Raw genomic sequence first — 24,217 nt, forward strand, 5'->3', positions numbered from 1 at the left:
AAGACACAATCATAATCCCTAAGGCCACACCCTCAATGACCCACCTTCTCCAGTCTAGGTTAACACTCAGATGAATCCATATCTACTGACGAGATTACAACCCCCATGACTCAATTATATTAACTCAGAATACTAATTTATAAGCTTGTCAGGGGACAGTCTATATCTAACTATAACAAGTGTTATAAAAAAAACAAAAGAAAGAAGTGCTCATGTGAATTAGTACAATTATAGAAAACAATAGATTCTTCAAAACAGTAAAGATAAAACAACCATTTGACCCTGCAAGCCCACTACTGGGTATATATCCAAAAGCAAGGAAATCAGTAAATCAAAGAGACATTTGTGCCTCCTTGTTTATTGCCACACTATTCAGAATAGCCAAAACTTAGAATCAATCTAAATGACCACCAAAAGATAAATGGAAAAATAATGAGAATACTATTCAGCCATAAAAAATAATGAAATTCCATCATTTAAGATTTGAACAAACCTAGAGGACATTAAATAAAATAAGTCAGACACAGAAAGACAAATACCATATAATCTCACTTGTATACAGAATTTAAAAAAGTTGAGCATATAGAAGTAGGGAGCAGAATATGTGATTCGCAGAGGTTATACAGGGGTTGTGGAAGCCAAAGATGGGTAGAGAGTGGTCAACAAATACCAAATTAGATAGGACAAATAAGTTCTGGAATTCTACTGCACAATAGGGTGACTATAATTTACAATGTGGCTCCTTCCTTCCTTCCTTCCCTCCTTCCTTCCTTCCTTCATTCTTGGGGATTGAAACCAGGTGTATTCTACTTCTGAGCTATACCCCTACACCCCAGCCTTAAAAAAAAAAACCAAAAAAAAAAAAAACCAGGATCTTCCTAAAGTGCTGAAAGTCTTGATAAACTGCTGAGGATGGCTTCAAATCTGGGATCCTCCTGTCTCAGCCTCCCAAGTACTGGGATTACAGGTGTGCACTGGTTGTATATTTAAAAATAGAAGAAAGGTTTTGTAATGGTTTTACCAGAAAGAAATTATAAATACAGGAGGAGATAGATATGCTAACTACCCTCATTTGCTCCATTTAAAATCATGTATAAATTAAACTGTGCATGGTGGTGCATGTCTGTAATCCTAATACTAGGGAGGCTGAGGCAGAAAGATCACAAATTCAAGGGCAGCCTGGGCAAGTTCACGAAACCCTGTTTCAAAATAAAAAATAAAAAGGGCTGGGGGTGTAGCTCAGTGGTACAGCACCCCAGGCTCAATTCTCATTGCCACACAGCCCCACAAGCATACCTCGAATTGTACTCCAAAAATGCATACAATTATAAAATGCCAATAAAATAGATTCATCTACGAACACGGCCTTCAAGAATTGCATACTATTTTGTGTCATAGATATTAAGCAATGCACTATTTGGCAGTATATTATTTAAGCAAATCCAATTTTTTCTTTTTTAAATAGTCTTCCTGCAGACTTTCCAGATCCTTTGCCAAAATCATTCTAGAAAGTTCTGGGTTCTTCCAGAGGCATCTGAGGTAGCTAGACAGAATGATTTCCCTTCACTGGAGCCTGCTATCTCCTCAGATAGCAAAACTGGAGTCTTTAGAACTTGAAAAACTTGTCTTATCCTGCCCGTTAGTCATGCAGTCTAAGCGGGACTCAGTTCCAGAAATCCCATACACCCAGTCACCAGTCTAGCCTCACTCCCGCCCCTCCCCACGCGTCCTCCCCCCCCCCCAACCTCCGGCTTTCCCGCTCGGTCGTCTGGCCTATGGCAAACGCCAAGAATTAATTAGGGGCGGGGATCAAGGAGAGGCTGTCTGGAGGTCGCCATATTTCTGTACGGCCCGAGGCAGCCTTGGCAGTTGGTGGGTCTGGAGAGGTGCTGACAAGGCGGGGCCGGCGCTCCCCTCCTCCGGCCTCACCCCTCCCGCTGGGGACAGGTGGCTGGAGTGCGCCCCGCCTCCGCCAGCTGCGCGGGGAGCGAGGGAGGGCCAGGCCCGCACCGCGGCTGCCAGCTGCAAGCGGGAGGCAGCGAGGGCTGGTCCGGGACGGCCGGGCGAGGAGTCCCGGCGGCAGCAGACGAGTATAGTGGCGGCCAAAAAAATGCTCCTGTACCGAGGGGCCCCCGCGGTCCCAGGCGCAACAGGCGGCGGGCTGGCCCGGCCGGGCACTGGTCCGCAGGCCTTTGGGATCCGCCTGAGCACGGTAGGTCGGGGGCCCGAGGGGGCGGACGCGCGCGGGCTCCGGGCTGAGGGCGCGCGGGAAGGGCCCGGCCGGCAGAGGCCTCACGCGGGACGGGACCTTCTCTCCCCCCAGATGAGCCCTCGCTACCTACAGAGCAACTCCAGCAGCCACACGCGACCCTTCAGTGCCATCGCGGAGCTGCTAGGTGAGTGGCAAGGGCGGGCCTGGCCGTGATCGCCCGAGGCAGTGGTGCCAGCGTGGTGCCGCGGACGCGAGCGGAATGCGTGGAGCGCGAGGCGGGCGGGCTGGGGTGGGGGCCTCGGGACAGGCTCGGGCTCCGCCGACGGAAGACTCGGACGGCTAGCTTGCAGGATACTAGGTGGCGCGGATCAAGTAGAGGAAATAAGGTGTGCCCGAGGAGTTAGAGCTCCCGTGTTGTTGTTTGTTTCTTTTTCTCGCTCGCTCGCTCTCTCTCCGCTCGTGATGTTCCGGGCAGTTTAGGACAGCTTCGTTAATAATCAAAAAGAGATGCATAAAAATATTAGGCCGGGGCAACTGAGTTCCTTAAGGGCTGTCGACAGACGATGCCAAGCTTGCACTGGCGCCTCTTAGAGGACCGGGTTAGGGTCGTTAGGAAAATTCTGGAAAGCAGAGTTTTTTTTTTTTTTTAACTTTGGAAACTAGAAAGTCTAGGAATGATGGGACATCTCTGAAAAGATGACACGAGTGCATTTGGCTCCCTGAGTCTGCAGAGGGCTGGGCTCCTGGTCCACGAGCGCCCTCACACCGTTGGAATGAATATTGAGAACTTAACCTCTCGCTCCACCGGTGTTTGCTATTAAAGCGTTTTCAGTTGATCCCTTGAAGCCAACCAAGTACACGAGCTTTTGCAGTAGTGTGCTAAATACCATGTGGAAAGCAAAGAAGAAAAAACAGCCCAGTACAGAATGCAGCAGCATACAAAGCGCATTACAAATGCTTCAGAAATTGGAAAAAGGGAAACATTTATGGGGCTGGAAAACACCGAACAAAATCCTGAGTATGGTCTCCAAGCTCCCTGAACGGGCCCCAGATTTCCATTTAAGCCATCAGTGTGTCCATCCCACGAGAGTTGTCTTGGTCAGAGAGTCAGTGGGCAGCAGGAGGAGAGTAAGAAGAGTTACTTTGAAAGCACTAGAGAATTTTTATTAATTTCACTATAACACGGAATGCTTTACAGTATATATGAATGACATTTTTTTTGGTACTGCGGATGGAACCCAGGAGCATTCTAGCTCTGAGCTTTTTGAATCCTACAGAACAGGGACTACTTCAGGTTTTGCACTGTGCTGCCAGTGAACCTCTGCTGAGTGGAGTAACACCTATGTGCTCATAACTTAGAGAGAGAGAGAGAGAGAGAGAGAGAGAGAATGAATTAACAACAGTGGGAGATAGGAGAAAGAAATGTGAAAAATATCTTGTTCTTTCACAGTTTCTGTACCTGTGTTATATTGTGTTTATTATTTTTATCAGTGATTTAATAAGTTTTCGATGCGTAATTCTGAATATATTCAATTACTGTCTTTAGCATCAACTTAAAAAACCTAGATGTGGCCTAAGATGTCCAACATAAATGTGAATATGTATGTATATTATACAGATATATTCATGCATGCACACATACATAAAAACACAGATTTTTTTTTTTCTCGCTACTGGGGATGGAACCTAGGGGCCTTCTACCTCCAAGCTGCACCCTCAACCCTATTTTTTATTCTTTATTTTGAAACAGGGTCTCACTGTGTTGCAAAGGACCCTACTAAGTAGCTGAGGTTTTCCACGAACCCAGATCCTTCTGTCTCAGCCTCCTGAATGCTGGGATTACAAATATGTGCCACCACGCCCAGTTAAACATACTTTTTTATAAACCAAATCACAAATATTTTTCATAATAGAAAGGAGATCAGAGTGTTAACTGGCAACCTAAATTTTCATTTGGGGTTTTCTTTCAACAGTTTTCTCTACTTATGTATTAATTTTCTAGTGCATTATTCACTTAGTCAATTTTTGAACATTTAATGTGCACAAGGCCACTGTGGTGAGTAAAAAAATGAATATAATACAGAATCAATGTTTCAGGTAAGGGAACTAAAACATATACAGAAGGCTTTGCTTTGTATAACAACAAAATAGAAAATGATAAAGATATATACAAGTGCTGTGGGAGTTCAAAGGAAGAATGAATGACTTCCAATTTATCAGGAAAAGAAGGGTTAGGAAAGACTATTGAGGAGGCAACATCTGAGCTTATTTTGAAGGATTGGGGCATGTGGATATGACAAAAGGAACAACTGTATGAGCAAATCATGAAGAAAACTGAGTTTTTATATTCAACAACATGAACTCAGCATGTAGTTCAAAAATAGTAAAAATTTATAGGTGCCTAGAGAGTTTGCATAGATCATTTAGAAGTATCTTCTTAAAATTTACCCTTTGATACCCAAAACGATCTCGAAAAAGAACATGATAGTTTCACCTAAAAAAAAAAAAGAAAAAAATATTCTCTGGTAAGAAAGAAAGCAAAAAGAAATATTGAAATATTATCTTTAAGTCATCAAAAGCTTGGTATCAGACAAATGAAACTGTTCTGTGAGATTATCATTGTTAATTTTGGATAAATTGCTATAATACTAGATGTCAACCACTAAGCCAAGCGTGGGAAGGAGCGATGGGGAGGGAATGGGGTGGGAATCGGGTAGGGGCAAATTGGGCGATGTGTGCATGTATGTCTACAAAAGTTTTTCTTTTTTTATCCCATTATGATGGGATAAAAAATTTAAGTTTGCACCAATTTTAAAAAGTAAAAAAAAAAAAATTTACCCTTTGAGATAAACATGATTTTTTTTGTCTTGCACGTGAGAACACAAATTTTCAGGGAATGAATTTGCTTCCCCAAAGTTACATATCTAGTAAATGGCAGATCAGGACTCAATCACAGGTCTTTCCACTCCAAGGACAAAGTAGTAAATGAGGTTAGAAAAGTGACATGGGACCAGGATGTGACTGGCAGGTTGTGGTAATTGTACTATTAGTCTGCTTCAGGTTAATCTTGTAGCACCTTATCAAATGAACTGGAGAAGAAAGAAAGAGATTTGAAACGTAGTTAGGAGGCTATTGCAATAATCCAGATGAGAAGGAATAAACTGTAAACTAAAAAGGACAATAGGAATAGAAAAAACAACATGTAAGAGAATCTAGGAATGTATGAGACAGGAAAAGGGAAGAATAAAAAATGTGATTTTTTGTGATACTGGAATTGAACTCAGACTTTCACATGCTACACAAGAGTCCTACCACTGAGTTTCATCCCCATTTCAAAAAAAAAAAAATTTTGAATTTCAAACTTGAGGTCATTTGCATGTGGACACTGTGTGTGTGTGTGTGTGTGTGTGTGTGTAAGTATAGGCTTGTGACAGAAAGTGATGACCTTACTTTCAGGCAAGAATACTTCTATCTATTTACAGGATATCTATAGGGTAACAACCTCACCCTGGGGATCTTGTTTGTATCCACATTCCAGAATGGGAAAGGACCAAAAGCTTATGAAGCACTACCCCAAAGCCTTCTCCCGTTAACCATCTTATCTTTCCTGGGAGGCTGGAACTGAACAGATTTTCATTGACTCCCAGGTTCCAATGGGATATGAGACTTCAATTTCACTGCTTTTTCTAGAAGACAAGAGATCAGGTGGATCAGATTAGAGTTTTACATTCCCTGTGATTCTCATGCTCTTGTCAAAGTGGTCTACTAAAGAAAAGGTAGAGATAGAATCCTCCCATTAAGTTAGAAGAGAGAAGACTCCCTGAAATCTGGTAGCACATGGGATTGTGCAGCCATGCTAGGCGATAAAGGTTGTATAGGACCTGATAGTGTAGCTCTCGTCTAAGTAGTGAGTGAGGGGAGAGGCATGTGGATTTTCTCATTGTCCTATCTGTTCATAGGCTAGGTGAGCTGGCATTTGATAGCATATGTTGCATGTTAGCCAATTTTTAGAGGGTTAAGCAGCAAGAATTGACAACAGCTGCTAGATTGGTCCTTTTTCTAAGTTGATCTGTTGAGACTGACCTTGTTATTACTATAACTTCATTTGTTGAGGCCAAGTGAAAGGCCATCTAAAATGGAAAGTAAGTGCAAAGCTGTGCTTGCCAGTGTCCACCCACTGATCTCACTTTCCTTGCTGTTCCAGCTGATCCTGGCCTCTCACGTATGCCCTTCCCCCTTGTACTTCATGCGCTTTCAGCCAAGGAGATAAAATGTCTAGCTGCTCCTGGCAGCTACCGTGTAACTCTTGAAGTGCCTGTGTTAAAAATATTTGGCATGTTCCTATAGTAAAACACCAAGTAAAATTTGGGCAAAGCTTGCAGCAGAAGAGAAAGGAATGAAAGTGATGTTACTAGAAATCTGTGAGCTGATTTTTCCTATTTATTGTTGTGTAAGTGTATAATTGGAATTGATAGGTATTTTATGTGAATTGTGAATGTTCATAAAGTCTTATCTCAATGTCTAAAATTTTCCATGTATAAACGATACCCAAATGGTTGACAAGTTGTATCAGTTTTAATGTCTTTGGCTATCTACCAACAGGAGTGATTGATAAGGGAATGCTTGCCAAGTAAAATTTGTTGAAAGAATGTAATCAGTTATACAATGCTGAATCTTTCTGTCTGTTAAAGAAAAAATGCTGCCTCTTACAAAATAAAGAACTATACTTCTAATAAAGCCACCATTGCATGCCAACTTGTGACTCCTGCCCAATGTAAGACTGCTTATCTTGCAACATTATAGAGCATGAGGCTCCCTCTGGCCCTGAAAGATTGACTCTATCAGAACTCATACCCTGGTTCTGGGACTGTTGTTGATCCCTTACTGCTGTTCAGATTTTTTTTTCAGGTTACAATCAGTGGAAGTTTTATCAACAACTCTGTCAATACTATTGTGGGCCTTATAATTAATCTGTGTCTTGTTTTATTTGGTGGACATTTCACACATTCAAATGTTTTAACTGTGATATCATTTATTGTATTATAGAAGTGAGTATTTTGAATATGTGTAATACTTTTCCTGATTGCAAGATATATTTCCAGTGGAGAAATGACATAATTAGTAGTAATGAGATAAGTATATGATCAACACCTGGGTGGGGTACAAAAAGCCCAGCCATGTAGAATCAATATAGCAGTATTAGATTCAGAGAATGTAAAGAGAGTGGAAGGGAAGGTTTCTCTTAGCTAATAGAAACAAGAATGATTAAGGAACCTATCTGTAATAGTCTGTTTTGTGATGCTATAGCAAAATGCCTGAGGCTGGATATTTTATCAGGAGTGATTTTTTTTTTTTGGCTCATGATTCTAGTAGCTAAAAGGTCCAAACAGCATGGTACCAGCATCCTGCAAGGGTCACCAGGCTGCATTACAACATGTTGGAAAATCTGAAAGAACTAGCAGTGTGTAGAAGGGGTCACACACAAGGGCCCCTTGATTTATAAAAATTCATTCTAGTTGGAACTAATCTAGTTCTATCAGACCTGGCAGCATTAATCCCTTCCAAGGTGTCTCCAATGACATAATTACCTTGTATTAGACCCCACCTCTTAAAGGTTCTACTACCTCAACACTATTACACTGAGGACCAAGTCTTTAGCACATGAATCTTTGTAGGACAAACCGTACCCAAACAATAGCATTATGCAACAGATAGTACAAATTGCTATACATCTCAGACCAGTGAGCCCTAATGAGACGTTGAGCTATATATGAAATGATTGATAATTACATAAACTAAATCATGTGGCAAAGAAATGTGACCACTAAACTATGGCACCCCCTATGTTTGGGGACATGGAACATATGTTATAATATGGCTAAGTCTAATGTCTTTAACCCATTGTAAAGATATAATTCAGGAGGAATTGTGCAACTTTCTAGGTGTTTTTCCACTCAGCCTTAGTTTGAAGAGAATTGCAGACAAAGACAGCAGAATTGCTCTTATCTCTAAGTTATGTTTCTTACCATCACTGGGGTTTAAATGGGTAATTAAATTTTTTTGCCTTTTTTTGTGGTACTGGGGATGGAATTCAGGGACATTCTACCTCCAAGCTACACCCCCAGCCCTATTTTTTATTCTTTTTAATTTTTTAAAAATGTTATTGGTGCATTATATTAATACAGCAAATTGGGGTAAAAAACTTGTGTGGACATACATGTACACATCATTTTTAAAATTGTTTTGAAATAGGGTCTCACTGAGTTGCAAAGGGCCTCACTAATTAGCTAAGGCTGTGATCCTCCAGTCTCAGCCTCCTAAATGTTGGGATTACTAGCATGTGCCACCATGTCCGGTCTTTCAATGGCCCTGACACTATAAACAGGGATGGTGATAATATGTGTTCTTTAACAGAACAGGTGATGTTAAAAATGTTGAAAATATTGGGTGCTATTATAGGCACATCCTATAATATCAGCACTTGGGGATCTAAGACAGGAAGATTGCAAGCTTCAGGCCATCCTCAGCAATTGAGTGTGACACTCTGCAGTTGCACAAAACCCTCAGCAACTTAGCAAGACCCTGTTTTATTTATAATTTTTTTTGGTGGTACTGGGGTTCCTGGAAGCCCTTCTATCTCTGGGCTACACTCCCAGACCTATTTTTATATATATTTTTTATTTGGAAACAGGGTCTCTTGAGCCAGCGAGGCTGGCTCCGAACCAGCACGATCCTCCTGTCTCCACCTCCCAAGCACGGGGATTACAACATGTGCCACCACGCCCGGCCCTGTATTAATTTTTTTTTAAAAAGGGCTGGGAGTATAGCTCAGAAGTAAAATGGCCCTAGTGCCCCCATATAAACACATAAAAAAGTATGAAAATTAAATTATGACACATAAGCTACAATGTGTGTAATATGCATCAGTTTTTACCAAAATTGCTGGTTCAGCTTTTCTCTGGAACCACCTTTTATGTGTTTATGGGCAGTAAAGTGACTAAAAGACAAGAAGAGAACATTAAAGCAAAATGCTTTATCAATAGAAGCATTTACTTTTCAAATAACCCATGAAATTTGAAGGGAAAATGCAGATTGCAAGTTAAGTCCTTACATGGAATCTAGATATCAGCTTCATAACTCCATTTGCCGTAAAATGTATTGTTCTCCATAACTCAGTAAGTATACAGTATTAATGCCTTATGCTTACCTTCTGGGACATTCTTGTGAGGGGAATACAGGACAATTTCCCATGTCTTAGGGGATTTTTTTTCCTTTTTTTGTGATACTGGGGATTGAACTCAGGGGCATTCTACAGCTGAGCTACTACCCCAGCCCTTCTTTTATTCTTTATTTTGAAATAGGGTATTACTAAGTTGCGGCTGCGAACTTGTGATCCCTCTTTCTCAGCCTCCCAGTACTGGAATAATAAGCATGTGCCACCATGCCCAGCTGTCTTAGGGAATTTTAATAGAATATTGGGAAAAGGGGATCTAATATCACAGATTTCTACCTTTTGCAGATAATGCTGTAGATCCAGATGTATCTGCAAGGACGGTCTTTATAGATGTAGAGGAGGTCAAGAATAAACCTTGTTTAACCTTTACTGATGATGGATGTGGGATGACACCTCACAAACTCCACCGAATGCTCAGGTAAAATGTTTTCATTCTCTTTCTCTTCAGTTCATGAATTCTATTTAAGGTTTAATAATTTTTTTTTTGATATTTTAATTTACCTTTACTCAACAAATATTGAGTAAACATCTCTTAGTGTCAACGCACTCGTTATGAAGCAGAGGTTGTTCCTGCTCTCACAGAACTTACACTCTACCTGGCAATTAAGCAAGCAATTATAATAAAAAAACAATAAGCATACTGATGGGGAAACAGGGTACATGGAATGAGTCGACAGGGTAACCCAATCTTATCCTGGAAGCCAGTAAAAGCCTATGAGGTGAATTTTAATTTAATAAAAAATCTAAGATTTAGTAGGGTTTAGGTAAAAAGGGACAAGGAAAAAATTGAGATATAAAGCAAAGAGAATAGCAAGTATAAGGACTTGAAATCCTTCACTGATTTGAGACCTCCAATTTCTAATTAACCTAAGATCACTCTTAAATTGAAATATTGAAGCTGGGATGATTTGTGGAATTGAACCATGAAGATTTCTGGGTAAAATCAAGCCCCTTCAAAAATAAATAGAAGGCATTTCCACATCTAATCTTTGAGGATTTTGCAGTAAAATTGCAAATATTTCTATTGCCACTCTCAGTTTACTTAATTTTTTGAAAATGTTTGTAGTTGAGAATGTAAGTTTGTACTTTATTATCTTCACATATCACAAAGTGCAAGATGAGTGTTTCCTCATCTCTTTCCTTCTCTCTTCCTTTTTAGCAGATCAGATTACTCTCCATGTGGCTTCTTGAACTAGTGTGAAGCAAAAGTAACAATGAAGGGGTGCTGAGAAGGAGGAAAATGGCTCAGAACCCTAAAATGGAAAGCAAATTTATTGGTTGTAGTTCTCTTTGAAGGTATTCTAAATCAATAATCCTGTTCATAGGAAAATCCCTTCAATACATCAAAGAAACAAAAATGAAATTTGGGTAAAGTAAGTGGTTATGCTTTTTTGTACTAGAGATTAAACCCAGGAATATTCTACATCCAGGCTACACCCTTACCATTCCCTTTTTGGTACTAGGGATTGAACCGGAGGCCATCCTACCTCTGAGCCATACCCCAGCCCTTTTAAAACAGGGTATCTCTTATTGTAAAACAGGATATCTAGGTTGTTAAGAGTCTCACTAAATTGCCTTCAGCCCCTTTTTTATTTTGAAATAGGGTCTTATGAAGTTGACTGGATTCAACACTGCAGTTCTCCTCTCTCAGCCTCCCAAGGGCTAGGATTACAGGCATGCACCACTGCATCTAGTTGTGTTTTACTACTCTGGAGTTTGTAGTCCTTGTGTCTCAGACCTTCCTACTTTGAAGAATATTTAAGGAAAGCCTCTAGATGTGAGACAAAAAAAACATGATTAGTATGTTAGCACAGATGGAAAGTTTATCTTTTAACTGACATCAGTTTTTTTTTCCCTAAAGTTAATATGTAATATTAAGAAAAATACAATTTTACAGCCGGGTGTGGTGGCGCACACTTGTAATCCCAGCGCTTGGGAGGCTGAGACAGGAGGATCACACGGGTTCGAAGCCAGCCTCAGCTACTTAGTGAGGCTCTCAGAAACTTAGTGAGACCCTGTTTCCAAATAAAGTATAAAATAGGTCTGGGAGTATAGCCTGGAAGTAGAAAAGCCCCTGGGTTCCAACCCTCGTACCACAAAAAAAAAAAAAAAATACAATTTTAGATGGGATGCAACCAAAATATTTTTTGGGGTACTGGGGTTCCTGGAACCTTTCTACCTCTGGGCTACCCTCCCAGACCTATTTTTTATATTTTTTTATTCAGAAACAGGGTCTCTTAAGCCAGCACGGCTGGCTTCGAACCTGCGTGATCCTCCTGTCTCCGCCTCCTAGGAGCGGGGATTACAAGTGTGTGCCACCACGCCCGGAGAACCAAAATATTTATATGTCATATTTTCTAGGTACTAATTTTTCCCTAAAATCACTTTTCTTTTTTATTTCTTCTGGGATTGATCCCTGGGACACTCTACCTCTGAGCTACATTCCCGGCCCTATTACTCTTTCTCTTTTTTTTTTTTTTTTTTGTGATACTGGGGTTCCTGGAAGCCCTTCTACCTCTGGGATACACTCCCAGACCTAGTTTTTTATATTTTTATTTGGAAACAGGGTCTCTTAAGCCAGCGCGGCTGGCTTCAAACCTGTGCGATCCTCCTGTCTCCTCTTCCCAAGCACGGGGATTACAAGCATGCGCCACCACGCCCGGTTTACTCTTTCATTTTGAGACAACCTCACTAAGTTGCTGAGATTGGCTGTGAACGTGTAATCCTCCTAACTCAGCCTCCCAAGTACTGAGATTATAAGCACACACTACCACAGCTGGCCCGCTTGATTGCTTGCTTGCTTGCTTGCTTGCTTTCTTTTGTGGTATTGGGGATGGAACTCAGGGGCATTCTACCTACAAGCAACACGCCCAGCCCTATTTTTGATTCTTTATTTTTTGAAACAGAGTCTCACTGAGTTGCAAAGAATCTCACTATGTAGCTGAGACTGTCTTTGAACTGGGATCCTTCTGTCTCAGCCTCCCGAATGCTGGGATTACAAGCGTGTGCTACCATGCCTGGCTCATTTGTTTTCTTAATGATTTCGTTTAGCCACACTTTGTCCCAGTGACATGGATGTCAAACAGTAGACCCAACAAATCTTATCACCTTCAGTTATTCTATAAAACTACATATATAAAAGTTGGTATAGTTAAAGGTAGAAGGAAGGAATAAGATGATTTTTTTTTTTTTGGTGGTACCCTTCTACTTCAGGACTACACTCCCAGATCTAATTTTTTATACTTTTTTATTTGGAAACAGGATCTCTTAAGCCAGCACGGCTGGCTTCGAACCTGCTCGATCCTCCTGTCTCAGCCTCCCAAGCGCTGGGATTACAAGCATACGCCACCACGCCCAGTGGAAGAGGATGATTTTAAAGTACTTGTGGCAATTTTTGTTTCAGACTTATTTATTCATTCAATAAATTCTTACTAAGCACTTATGTTCAGGACACTGGAAATAAAGTGGTGAAGTAGATAGATATGATCTTTGCTCTCAAAACATTGACAATTTAGTGAAAAAGAAAAGTTGACTAGTAGTACTACTAAATAGGCTTTTTAATGTAACACTATAATGCACCAATAAAAGTGCAAAATAAATAAGTAGGCTTCTCTACCAGGGTATGTGCTATGAAAGAAGAGTACCATGTCTTTGAGAATAGGTAATAAAAGGGGCTACCCTGAAGAAATGAGATTTAAAGTAAAGTATGAAGGATCAGTATCATCCATTCAAATTTTGTGTTCCCTCCCCTGTAGCAAAATAGGAAGAAATTTCTTTAGGCATAACATTTTTCCTCTCATGCCAAATTTGGTTCCCATTAATTTGTCCTGGCAGGATCTCATATTTAAAAATTAATTTTAGAGAACTATTTTAATGAATTCTGAATATAATATACGTAGTGTACTTTATTTGGGATTATATCTTTTTTTTTTTTTTTTTTTTGGTACTGGGGGTAGAACCCAGAGGCTTTCTACCTCCGGGCTATACTCCCAGACCTTTTTTATATTTTATTAGGAAACAGGGTTTCACTAAATTGCTGAAAGCCTCACTAAGTAGCTGAGGCTGGCTTCGAACCCTTGCGATCCTCCTGTCTCAGCCTCCCAAGCACGGGGATTACAATGGTGCGCCACCACGCCCGGCCTTGGGATTATATCTTAAACTTGAATCAGCTGAAATATATGATTTTTTTTTTGGTGGTACTGGGGTTCCTGGAAACCCTTCTACCTCCAGGCTACACTCCCAGACCTATTTTTACATTTTTATTTGGAAACAGGGTCTCCTAAGCCAGCGCGCACAGCTGGCTTCAAACCTGCGTGATCCTCCTGTCTCTGCCTCCCAAGCCCGGGGAATACAAGCATGCGCCACCATGCCCGGCTAAGATATGATTTATTTAAAAGATCATTTAGCCTGATTATAACTTATAACCCAGGACTATACTTAACTGTATTTTCTTCTTAAATAATTGACCTTTAGGGGTAGCTTTGGAAATTATTAAGTATATTATTCTTTTTTTCTTTTGGGAGAATATTAATTTTATATTTGGAAAAATAATAGAAGTGATTTGCAAAATTAGTAAGCCTATAGAAATTCTGTTTGACCTATATTATTGTTGTTCTGTCCACATTCACCAGCTCTTTATGATATTCTTCCTGTTTTCAGGCTGATAAAATAGCTGTTTTGCTCCATAAATATGGAAATACATGAAAATTAAATAAGAAAGGCTATCATTAAATTCCTTAAAGGTTTATTATTAATTTATCACCAGTTTATCTAGGAAACAATAGTGCCCATTCTTGTATGTTTATGGATTTTTTATGGTTTGATTAATTGGTTAATATCTTAATTTAAATTTATCTCAGTCTAGATTTTGACATTTTAAGATACTTAAGAGGAAGTTGCTGTTTTCTTGGACTCAAAGAGCTAGTTTTGAAGCCTGTTGGTATGTAAGCAGTATTGTCTCTAGTATTGTTTCTATACAAGAATATAAAAAATGACTGACTTACTGAAGAGAAACCACCTGTCTAAGCCAAGCTAGATCTGTAAATAATTATTAAGCTGTGCCAAACCATATGAAATTTATTTCTACAAATGTAGCATATGTATGATGAGGGCTTTGTGTACGTGTGTTGGTACTGGGGATTGAATCCAGGGGCATTCTACCTCTGAGCTATACTGCCAGCCTTGAACCTGCAATCTTCCTATCTCAGTCTCCCACGTACTGGGATTACAGGCTGTGCCACCACTCCTGGCTGTTAAGGGCTTTTATATTAGGTATTATTTGATTAGTATCAAGCACCCAATTTGCATACTTGCAGTTAAATAGAATACCTAATGTAGGAAGTTAGGTAGAATTAAAAATGAGTTAAATGAAAAATAATAACAAAAATACAGAGCTTCTAGCTCTTTTCATCTCATTATTTTTCCCTTTTCCATTCTGATTCTGGCCCTGTCCTCCTTATCTCCTCAACTTTACATATTCATCTGGTCTCCCCAAACTAAGTAACATGAGAGTATATACCTACAAAGGGAAAAAGAGGTGGTAGATGGCAGATTAGGAAATAAGGAAAGCATTATAGTCTTTCTAATTTTGACATTTTCCCCTGACCACCTAATTAAGACTTTTGTAGAATTAGAGAAAATTAATCCAAATAATCTTACAAATTCATTTCACATGGTAGATAAAATTCCTATTCATGAAGGTCCCTGAGTTATAGATAAGGCATTAGTTCTGAAGTAGACAGCAAATAGTGCATGGCAATTCTCAAAATAGGTTAAGAGTTACTTTTGAAATTTGAATACTACTTTATAATTAAAACTGTTGCATATGGTATATAATTTAATCCTCTTAATGACCCCATCTTTCATAATCAGTTCTTCCACAAGAGGAATGAGAATTTCTTAATCTTCTATTTTCTTGAATATTAATGCCCATAAACAACAACTCATTACTCTTTTGGTTTTAACAAAGAACCACTTCCCTGGAAATTACTTTTCTCTGTCATTAAAGCTATTTGTAGGATGTACAAGGTTCTAATAAATTCCCTACTCTCAAAGGACATATGATATTATTGCATGAGACTTTGAGATAAAAAATTCAAAGCTAGTCTACCCTTTCTTGGGGAGGAAACATAAAAGTATAACCTTCAGGAAATGGAAAACAGGCACCTCAGCCTTCACTGATAGAAAACATAAAGCTGAGACCAAACTGCAAAATTGTGGCATACAGTGTCTTATTGATGTTGGAGAGCCATCTAATCTGCAATATATGAACCCCTTTTTAGGCTCTAAGCTGTGAGGGCAAGAATCGTGTATCTTTTATTAACAATTCTATCTCCATTGCTTAGCACATTGCACAACACATAGCAGATGTTCAATGAATATTTATTTGAATGAATGCAGTGTAGAACCTCATAAAATTAGTAAATCTGGAGAGAAATGATCTTAAAATTAGTTGTATTTGTGGTGAGGGAAGACATAAGAGGAATATCATTTTCTAGACTTCATATCTTTTAACATTTTTAGGTTCTGTTATTTTGGTGTATATCTGTGTGGGAAATACTGTAAAGGAAAAGTTTCTGGCTCCCAGGTTAAGTCAGTCATAAGGGGCTACAGAGTTTGCCGAGGTGACTCAGTGAAAGGCCCTTAATAGAACAAGAGAGACTTTATGCTGCAGCTGTTTGCACATATTCAGAGGCTGAACTACCTATTTTTATATCTTGGCCATATTCCAATGAACTATCCCAGCAGATGGAGCAGAGGGTAAGAATTTGAAGGGTTGTCCTTTTGGTGGAGAGTTGAAATTGTCTAGATATGTGATCTCTGACTTTCAGATTTCTAGAAGGCTGTATAACCAAGTTAGGAGATGCCTGGTCTAATATTTTTTCTCTGATGCTTTTGTTATGATCTCTAGGTTACTACATTTTGCACTTTCCCCTAACTCTTCTTCTTGCCATCAGGGCCATTTTATAAGGCAGCTGCACAAGATTTTCTCCAGCTCTCTCCACTAGCCAGTGAAAAGGGGCCTTCATTATATTTACAAAGTGAGACGCTAACGTAGTGGAACTATTGAATATACACAAATCATATAGGAAAATCTGTGTCCGTCACCGCATAGTAATTTCCTATGTTTTTAACTTAATAGTTTTGCCTGGAAATACCAAAATGTAGGACTTTTTACAAGTGTTTTTCAATTGTAAGCCAAACATTCTGCCTGTCACCTATCTTAGGATGCTTTGTACCTTTCTGATTTCTCTTTTTCTTGTGTAATTACAGCTTTGGCTTTACAGATAAAGTAATAAAGAAGAGTCAGTGTCCCATCGGAGTCTTTGGTAATGGTTTCAAGTCTGGCTCTATGCGGCTAGGAAAGGATGCTCTTGTCTTCACCAAGAACGGGGCTACTATCACTGTTGGACTCCTATCACAGACCTATCTGGAATGTATCCAGGCCCAGGCAGTTATTGTACCAATTGTTCCATTCAGCCAGCAAAACAATATCCTTTCTGCAAATGGAGCTAGGAAATAGTCTGGATACCAGTCCAGTGTCAGATAACGGAGGAGGAATTCCAGTGGAACAAGGGAGGTGGTCTTGAGGAAGTTGGTGGAGGGAGGGAGAATCGATGAAGAAATCATTTCCATGGACTTTTTATACTGTGAGAATACCAGTGCCAATGTCAATATCTTCTATGGGGAAAGAAGGGAGTGGGGAGGGAGCCTGGGGAAGGTCCACCAAGTGTGCTATTGTGTGCATGTGTGTCCCTATCACTATGAACTGCGTTATGATGTGAGACTACAATGCACCAATAAAAATAAAAAAACACAAGAGGGTTGCCTTATCAAAACAAACAAAAAATAGCATAATCTGACTGTTTAGACAAGAACCCCTTCAGGTCAAATCCAGCTATCTTTTGATATTTCATATAAGTTTTCATATTTAAAAAGATATTAAAAGTTATCTTAAATGTAACTGGAATTTCTCTCTATTATATATATATATATATATATATATATATATATATATATATATATATATATATATTGCAGTACTGGGGATGAAACTCAGGGGCATTCTATCTCTGAGCTACACCCCCAGGCTCATTGTTTTTAGTCTTTATTTTATTTTATTTGGTGATACTGGGGATGGAACCCAGGGGCCTTCTACCTCCAGGGTACACTCTCAGACCTATTTTATATTTTATTTGGAAACAGGGTCTCTTAAGCCAGCTAAGGCTGGCTTTGAACCTGTGCGATCCTCCTGTCTCAGCCTTCCAAGCATGGGGATTACAAGCGTGTGCCACCACACCTGGCTTATTCTTTTTATTTTTTGAAAGAGGGTCTCACTGAGTTAGTTGCAAAGGGCCTCACTAAGTAACTGAGACTGTCTGTGAACCGAATGCTGGGTTTACAAGCATGCACCACCAGCCCCAGCTTAAATATTTTTAAATAAATGGACCACTGACAGAAGCTTTGAGATATTTTTGCTATATTTAAACTTCCATTATTATGCAGTTTGATCTATATAGGATACTACCCTACAAAGATAGTTCCCACGATCTTTTCTTTTTTTTACACAGGGCTAGCTACATAATGTGTTTGTACTCTTAAAAACACAATATTTATCAGCTTATCTGATAGCACAGTAGCTCATTTCCCTAAAGACACCAGGTTGTCCTTTTGGGAGCAGCATAGCAGTAAGATTTGAACTTATTGTTTCAAGTTTAAAAATCCAGCCTGTAATTATTCTTATAAATATGGCACCACCTTTGTTTACATTGCATCTTTGAAGCTGTATCCTGCTGATAAAACTGATTTTGATGTTTGTCTCTAAAACCTTTCTCCATTTTCCCCCTTTTCAATTCTTCTGTAGCAATAATTCCCATGCTTAAATGACTATATTTTTGTCTAAACATACAACCATAAAAGTGCTCTTCCTTCTCAGCAGCATCTTCTTAAGATATGAATTTTTCTTTGACTGCATTTGGTTTTACAAAAAATGATTATTACTGAGGATTCCTTGCCCAGCCTAGAAGCCATCTTGAACTATTCAATTTTCAACAGTGAAAATGACCTGCTGTCTCAGTTTGATGCCATCCCAGGCAAAAAAGGCACTCGTGTTCTCATTTGGAATATCCGCAGGTATAGTATTCCAATGGCGATAGATTCTAATAAGAAAGGTAGCATGTATGATATTGCATATTTTAATAAGTCTTTCTAGAGAAGCAGAGTAAATTTGATACATATTTCTATCTTAGTGCCTAACTTTATTTAGTTCTTACCTCTGTTTGAAACAGTGGTTCTTATTGGTAAAATGTACATTTAAGGTAAAAAGATGCATATTTTGAGACTATTGCCACAAATAATCAAGATAGTGCCGTGTTATTTAACATCCTCAAAATCCTTTATAAATATATACTTCACATTCATGAATAGTTATTTCATACATTTACTAATGAAAATGAAGTATAAGAAAGTAAATAGAATAACAAAACACTGCGTGATCTTCAAAAATAAAGACTTCTGTAGTAATGCTTTTAGAATAGCTGGAGAAGTACAGAAACCTTTGCAGCAGATCAATTTTAACTATAATGTAGCTTTCTTAGGACCATGTCTTTAGAACTAATAGCAATGAAGAAATTATCTATGATATATCATTTGTTTAATCTTGGTATGTCAAATGGAATACATGTAAGAGGGTATTAAAACATAAACACTAAAAACCTGTAATATAAAAATTATTAGTGGCATGTTTTTAATAGACCCAAGTATCAGATTAATTTATTCTTCCTTTTCTCTTTAGATCAAGTCATTTGTATAATTTCATATCTGAGTAAAACATATATTAAAACAATACTGGTTTATACAGAGTACTAACAATTAAAAAGAAAAGTAAGAAGGGCTTACACAGATCTACCCTGTGTTCTTCTTGGAACACTTAAGTAATATAATTTTGTATTACAAAGGAACATCTTCCTCAGGTATTTCTAGTGATTTATACTGTTTTTTTCTTTGTGGCACTCGGAATTACGTGAGGGGTATTCTACCTCCCAGCTACACCACCAGCCCTATTTATATTTTTTGCTTGAAATAGGGTCTTGCCAGGTTGCTGAGAGTCTCACTAAGTTGCAGAAGCTGTCCTTAAACTTGTGATCCTCCTTCCTGTCTTAGGTGTGCACTACCAAACTAGATGTGATTTATATATTTTAAGCAGACTTTTCCCATTGTACATCACTTCATAGTTACATGATACTTATGTAAATAAGTATGTTACATAAATAAAGGTTTACATGGTCAAATAAATTTGGGAGAAGCTGACTTAAATGAAGTCTACTATGTTGCTTTGGTCTAGGACTTCTCAGAGGTTTTCATATTTTAATGTGCATTGGGAATAATTAAGGGAACAATATGTAGCATTTCCCAGTTTTAAAAAAGGTTTTCCCAGCTGGGCGTGGTGGCGCACGCTTGTAATCCCCGCACTTGGGAGGTGGAGACAGGAGGATATCATAGGTTCGAAGCCAGCCGCACTGGCTTAAGAGACCCTGTTTCCAAATTTTAAAAATGTATAAAAATAGGTCTGGGAGTGTAGCCCGGAGGTAGAAGGGCTTCCAGGAACCCCAGTAACACCACACACAAAAAAAGGTTTTCCCAGACCTCTTTTTCTTGGATAGGAAAGATAAGAGGTAGGGACAACAGGGAATTTCTTCAGGGTGTATGTACAGTAGAGTGGGGTTGTGAGAACCAGGATTATTCTGAAAATTCCAGAACATACAGTTATTATGGTATGGCTTTAGGCGACATGTCACAATGGGTCTGGTTCAGCTTTCAGAGTAGAGCTAAATTTCCATTGCAGCATCTCTGAGCTTAGGAAGTTCTGGAAATATGAGGGAGGTATAACTAGAGCTTGTTGACTCTGAGGGCTAAGAATTGTTTCTCAATTTTATTTGATCATACAACTTTTATTTATTCCCATTTACGAAGAGCTCCAGGAACTACTCTTCCATAGAACAAATTTGGGGAACCACAGTTTTTTTTTTTTTTTTTTTTTTTTTTACAGTACTAGGGATGGAACCCAGGGGCATTTTGCCTCTGAGCTCTACCCCCAGCTTTATATTTTATTGTTTATTTTGAAACAGGGTCTCACTGAGTTGCAAAGGGCCTCACTAAGTAGTAGCTGAGGCTGTCCTGAAACCATGATCCTCCTTTCTCAGCCTTTCAAGTGCTGGGATTACAAGTGTTTGCCACCACACCCAGCTGAGAACCACTATTTTGATGTATACATTTTCTGTATAACCCATCATTTGTTTTGAGTTTTTACTGGGAAAAAAGATGGATGTTACGTTTATTCCCTGGCAGTAGTTAGTGAAGTAGCCGAGTTGTGGGAAGGACCAAAACTACATGGTCCAAACCAATTAATAGGCCCTTATAAAAGGAATACCAATACTATTATACTTAAGTGAAAATTTCATGATTAGCTACTAGAGGGCCATTAAGTATAAGATTTTTAACAATATTCTTTTTCCTTCTAAGGCATAGGATTAAATCTGGGGAAATCTTGGTATCTCATTAGTCCTTATACTATTGCTGAAGTTGGAAGTAGATTTTGATTCATCTAGTCATTCAGTTGGGGAAGATGATATTGAGTGATTTATCCAGCTACCCAGAAAGTTGGGATCTATTTTAAGATCTTCCTTTGAGGATAGCTGACATTCATTTGATTTATCAGATAACATTCCTTTTCTTTCCTTATGAATCTAGCCTCACCACCGCATGAAACAACATATATTTTGTTAAATGGAAATATCCTTAAATATTGTGTGATCTCAAATCAAGTACTTTGTAGTTCCTTTGCAGTAATGGTAAAGGACAGAAACAGATACCTGAGTATTGGCTCATATTGTTTCTTTTCTCTTGGGTTCCTAGTGCATTTTTGTCCTTTGGAGCCAGTTTTTGTTAGATTGGTACTTGTTTCTTTTACCCAGAAACAAAGATGGAAAGTCTGAATTGGACTTTGATACAGATCAATATGACATCCTGGTATCAGACTTTGGTGCAGAAGAAAAAGAGACCGATGATGTTACCTTTGAGCTGCCAGAAACAGAGTATTCTTTACGGGTGAGTAAGAGTGTTTTTTTTTTCAACAGTAGGAGATAAGATTCCCTATAATATGAAAACACTGTAGCCTAAGATCCAAGTTTACCTAAGTAAATATGATAGTCTTTCAGTCCTGTGCTAGGATTCCTTTTCAGCCTCTCCACTGAAACAGCATAGCTAAAATAGTCAGCAGCATTTTCTTATGGTATTTGATATAGTATAAAAAGTCATAGATCTGGGCATGGTGGTACATGACTATAATCCTAAGAGCCTGAGACAGGAGGATTTCAGGTTCAAGGCTAGCCTCTGCAACTTAGTGAGGCCTTCCACAACTTAGTGAGTTCTTGTTTCAAAATTTAAAAAATAGAGCCAGGGTTGTGTAGCTCAGATGCAGGATGCTTCTGGGTTCAATACCCAGTGCCATAAAAATCAAGCCAAATCTTTGCTCAGCACAGACTCAGTTGGCTAGCAGTGTTTAACAGGGATTCAGTAGAATGGACAACATGGCACAATAATTTTTCCTTTACTCTTCCATAGGCATTTTGCAGTATTCTATATATGAAGCCACGGATGAAAATTTTTCTACGTCAAAAGAAGGTTACTACACAGATGATTGCCAAGAGCCTGGTCAATGTAGGGTATGATATATATAAACCTACCTTCACAGTATCCTTACAGCTGAATATAGTTAACTTAGTCATTTTAGGATTAAATATTGAGGTTGGCACAGAAAAACAAAAAACTTTTCTCACTCAAAATTTGTGTTTTAGTACAAATCTTATTACAGTTTATTTTAAGGAAGTATTTTTTAAATGTCAATCTAGGAACCAGTTTTCTCAAAGCAACTTAGAAACTTTTAACTAAGAGCCTTGAGATCTTGGAGATTCTGATCCAGTAGATTATGAAATACTTTTTTTAAATAAGAAGCATTTATTTTAAAACCCTCAGTTTATTTTAGTGAGCAGCCAGTTTTGAGACTCTCAGTTCTAAGAAATAATCCGTATCATGTTTGGTTTTATACTGAGGTTTTGTTAATATTACAATGATTCAAAAAATGATGACTAGAACTTGTTAATCTTATATACTGTGATTTTTGTTGTCCTAAATCCAGTCTTAGGCATTGATGGGAGTTAGGAGACTATAAATTAAAGGTTGATTTCTCTAGTGTGAGTTGAATGATTATCAAGCTTGACATGGATTTCCTAGCAAATTCTCATAGTGGCAGCCATTCAGAGGAGCAGTTTCTCATTTTTACTTCTACACTTCATTTAAATGAATTTTCGATACTAGAGAAAATCTAGAAATGAACTATGGAAATTTGGTCAGTCTTCATTGATGGCTTTTTCAGCAAAGAATGTCTTCAAAAGGCAGAGAACTTAACAGTTATAAAAGCAGAATTGCTCTTTTAACGTATTTGCTTTATCAAAGGCATTATCTTGCTTTGTCTTTTGTCACCTGACCAAATATTAGAAAAAATTTTAAATGTAGTTTTTACTTATAAGCAGATTGATTTTTCTCCTTTTTGGGAGCATATATTTTTTCCAGGAAATCCTTTTAAGCCCTAAAAAATCCAGCTTAACAAAACTGCTGACACTGCATAAATTAGTTATAAATCACGTTTTATGAGCTAGGATCTTAGGGCTGTAAGTTTAATAGAGCCAGTCCAAGGAAGGCTTTCCGACTATTGTTTTAGTATCTTTTACACATCTCTGTCTCCAGGTTTTTCCTTTTGAGAGTTTCTATCAGGGCAGCTTCTGTGCATGCATTTTAAATGTGCTTCAACCCTCCATCCCATTACACCACTTACCTTCCCATATTAGTATTTTAGTTAAATGGATTATAGGTATGAGTAAAATGAAACTCCTAATAGAATTTCTCCAAGGTCATTGAGGAACAAGATCATTGATGCTGACTTACTTACTCTTTAATTTTCAAAGGCTTCATCTTTCCTCTTTGTTCTTTCTCCTATTTCTAACTTGGGGAGCCCTCTACCTCAGTATAATTTTATCTCATAATTTAGAATTATAAAAGTGTACAACAGAAATAAAAAAATTTGATGATATTTATCCTTAAAATATTAATTTTATGGTATGGGGATTTTGGTTTGTTCATTTGGGAGAGTTTTTCTGAGCATCTTCTAATATTTTGAAGTAATTTTCAAAGATATAATTTAATAATAGAACATGTGGGTTATCAATATTTATCTAATATTTTGTTGTTAGACATTTAAATTTTTTATTTTTATGCTATTATGTAATTGGAAAAATCTCTGTGCCTTATAAACCTTGGTGTGCTTCCTTAACAGTTCTGTGGAATAAATTTCTGAGAAGAGAATTATTTGGTCAAAGGTTAATAATTTTTTTGGTATTTGGGATAAACCCAGGGGCATTCTACCTCTGAACTGCACTTCCAGCCCTTTTAATTTTTTTTTAACTTTGAAGCAGGGTCTCAATAAGTTACTGAGGCTAGCCTCAAACCTTCAATCATTCTGTCTCAGCCTCCCAAGTACTGAGATCACAGGTGTGCACTACCATTATTAGCAGGTTAAGAATATTCTTAAGTTATTTTATTGAATACCCTCTAGAAATGTACCAATTTTTCCAATGGTGTTTGGTGCTTTTTACTATAAAATGCAAAATTTTGTCTACTAAGTCCTCTGGTGTTTGTTTCCTTAATGATTTTTTTCT

At 38.3% G+C, this 24,217-nt stretch overlaps 1 protein-coding gene across 3 annotated transcripts in view; it reads left to right on the top strand.

The window, feature by feature from the left end:
- Window positions 1-2,110: 2,110 nt before the first annotated feature.
- The window catches only part of MORC4 (MORC family CW-type zinc finger 4), a gene marked incomplete at both ends in the record, with an annotated part of 58,939 nt that continues 36,832 nt past the window's right edge, over window positions 2,111-24,217 (top strand). For all 3 annotated transcript variants that reach the window (XM_080718704.1, XM_080718705.1, XM_080718706.1), the window contains 7 exons: window positions 2,111-2,212; window positions 2,324-2,396; window positions 9,732-9,864; window positions 16,719-16,936; window positions 18,431-18,578; window positions 21,419-21,551; window positions 22,068-22,196. In XM_080718704.1, coding sequence (XP_080574830.1) covers window positions 2,111-2,212; window positions 2,324-2,396; window positions 9,732-9,864; window positions 16,719-16,936; window positions 18,431-18,578; window positions 21,419-21,551; window positions 22,068-22,196 — 936 coding nt within the window. The remainder of the gene's footprint in view (window positions 2,213-2,323; window positions 2,397-9,731; window positions 9,865-16,718; window positions 16,937-18,430; window positions 18,579-21,418; window positions 21,552-22,067; window positions 22,197-24,217) is intronic.

This window comes from Muscardinus avellanarius, assembly GCF_963383645.1.
Source record: "Muscardinus avellanarius genome assembly, chromosome: X".
NCBI classification, from domain to species: domain Eukaryota; kingdom Metazoa; phylum Chordata; class Mammalia; order Rodentia; family Gliridae; genus Muscardinus; species Muscardinus avellanarius.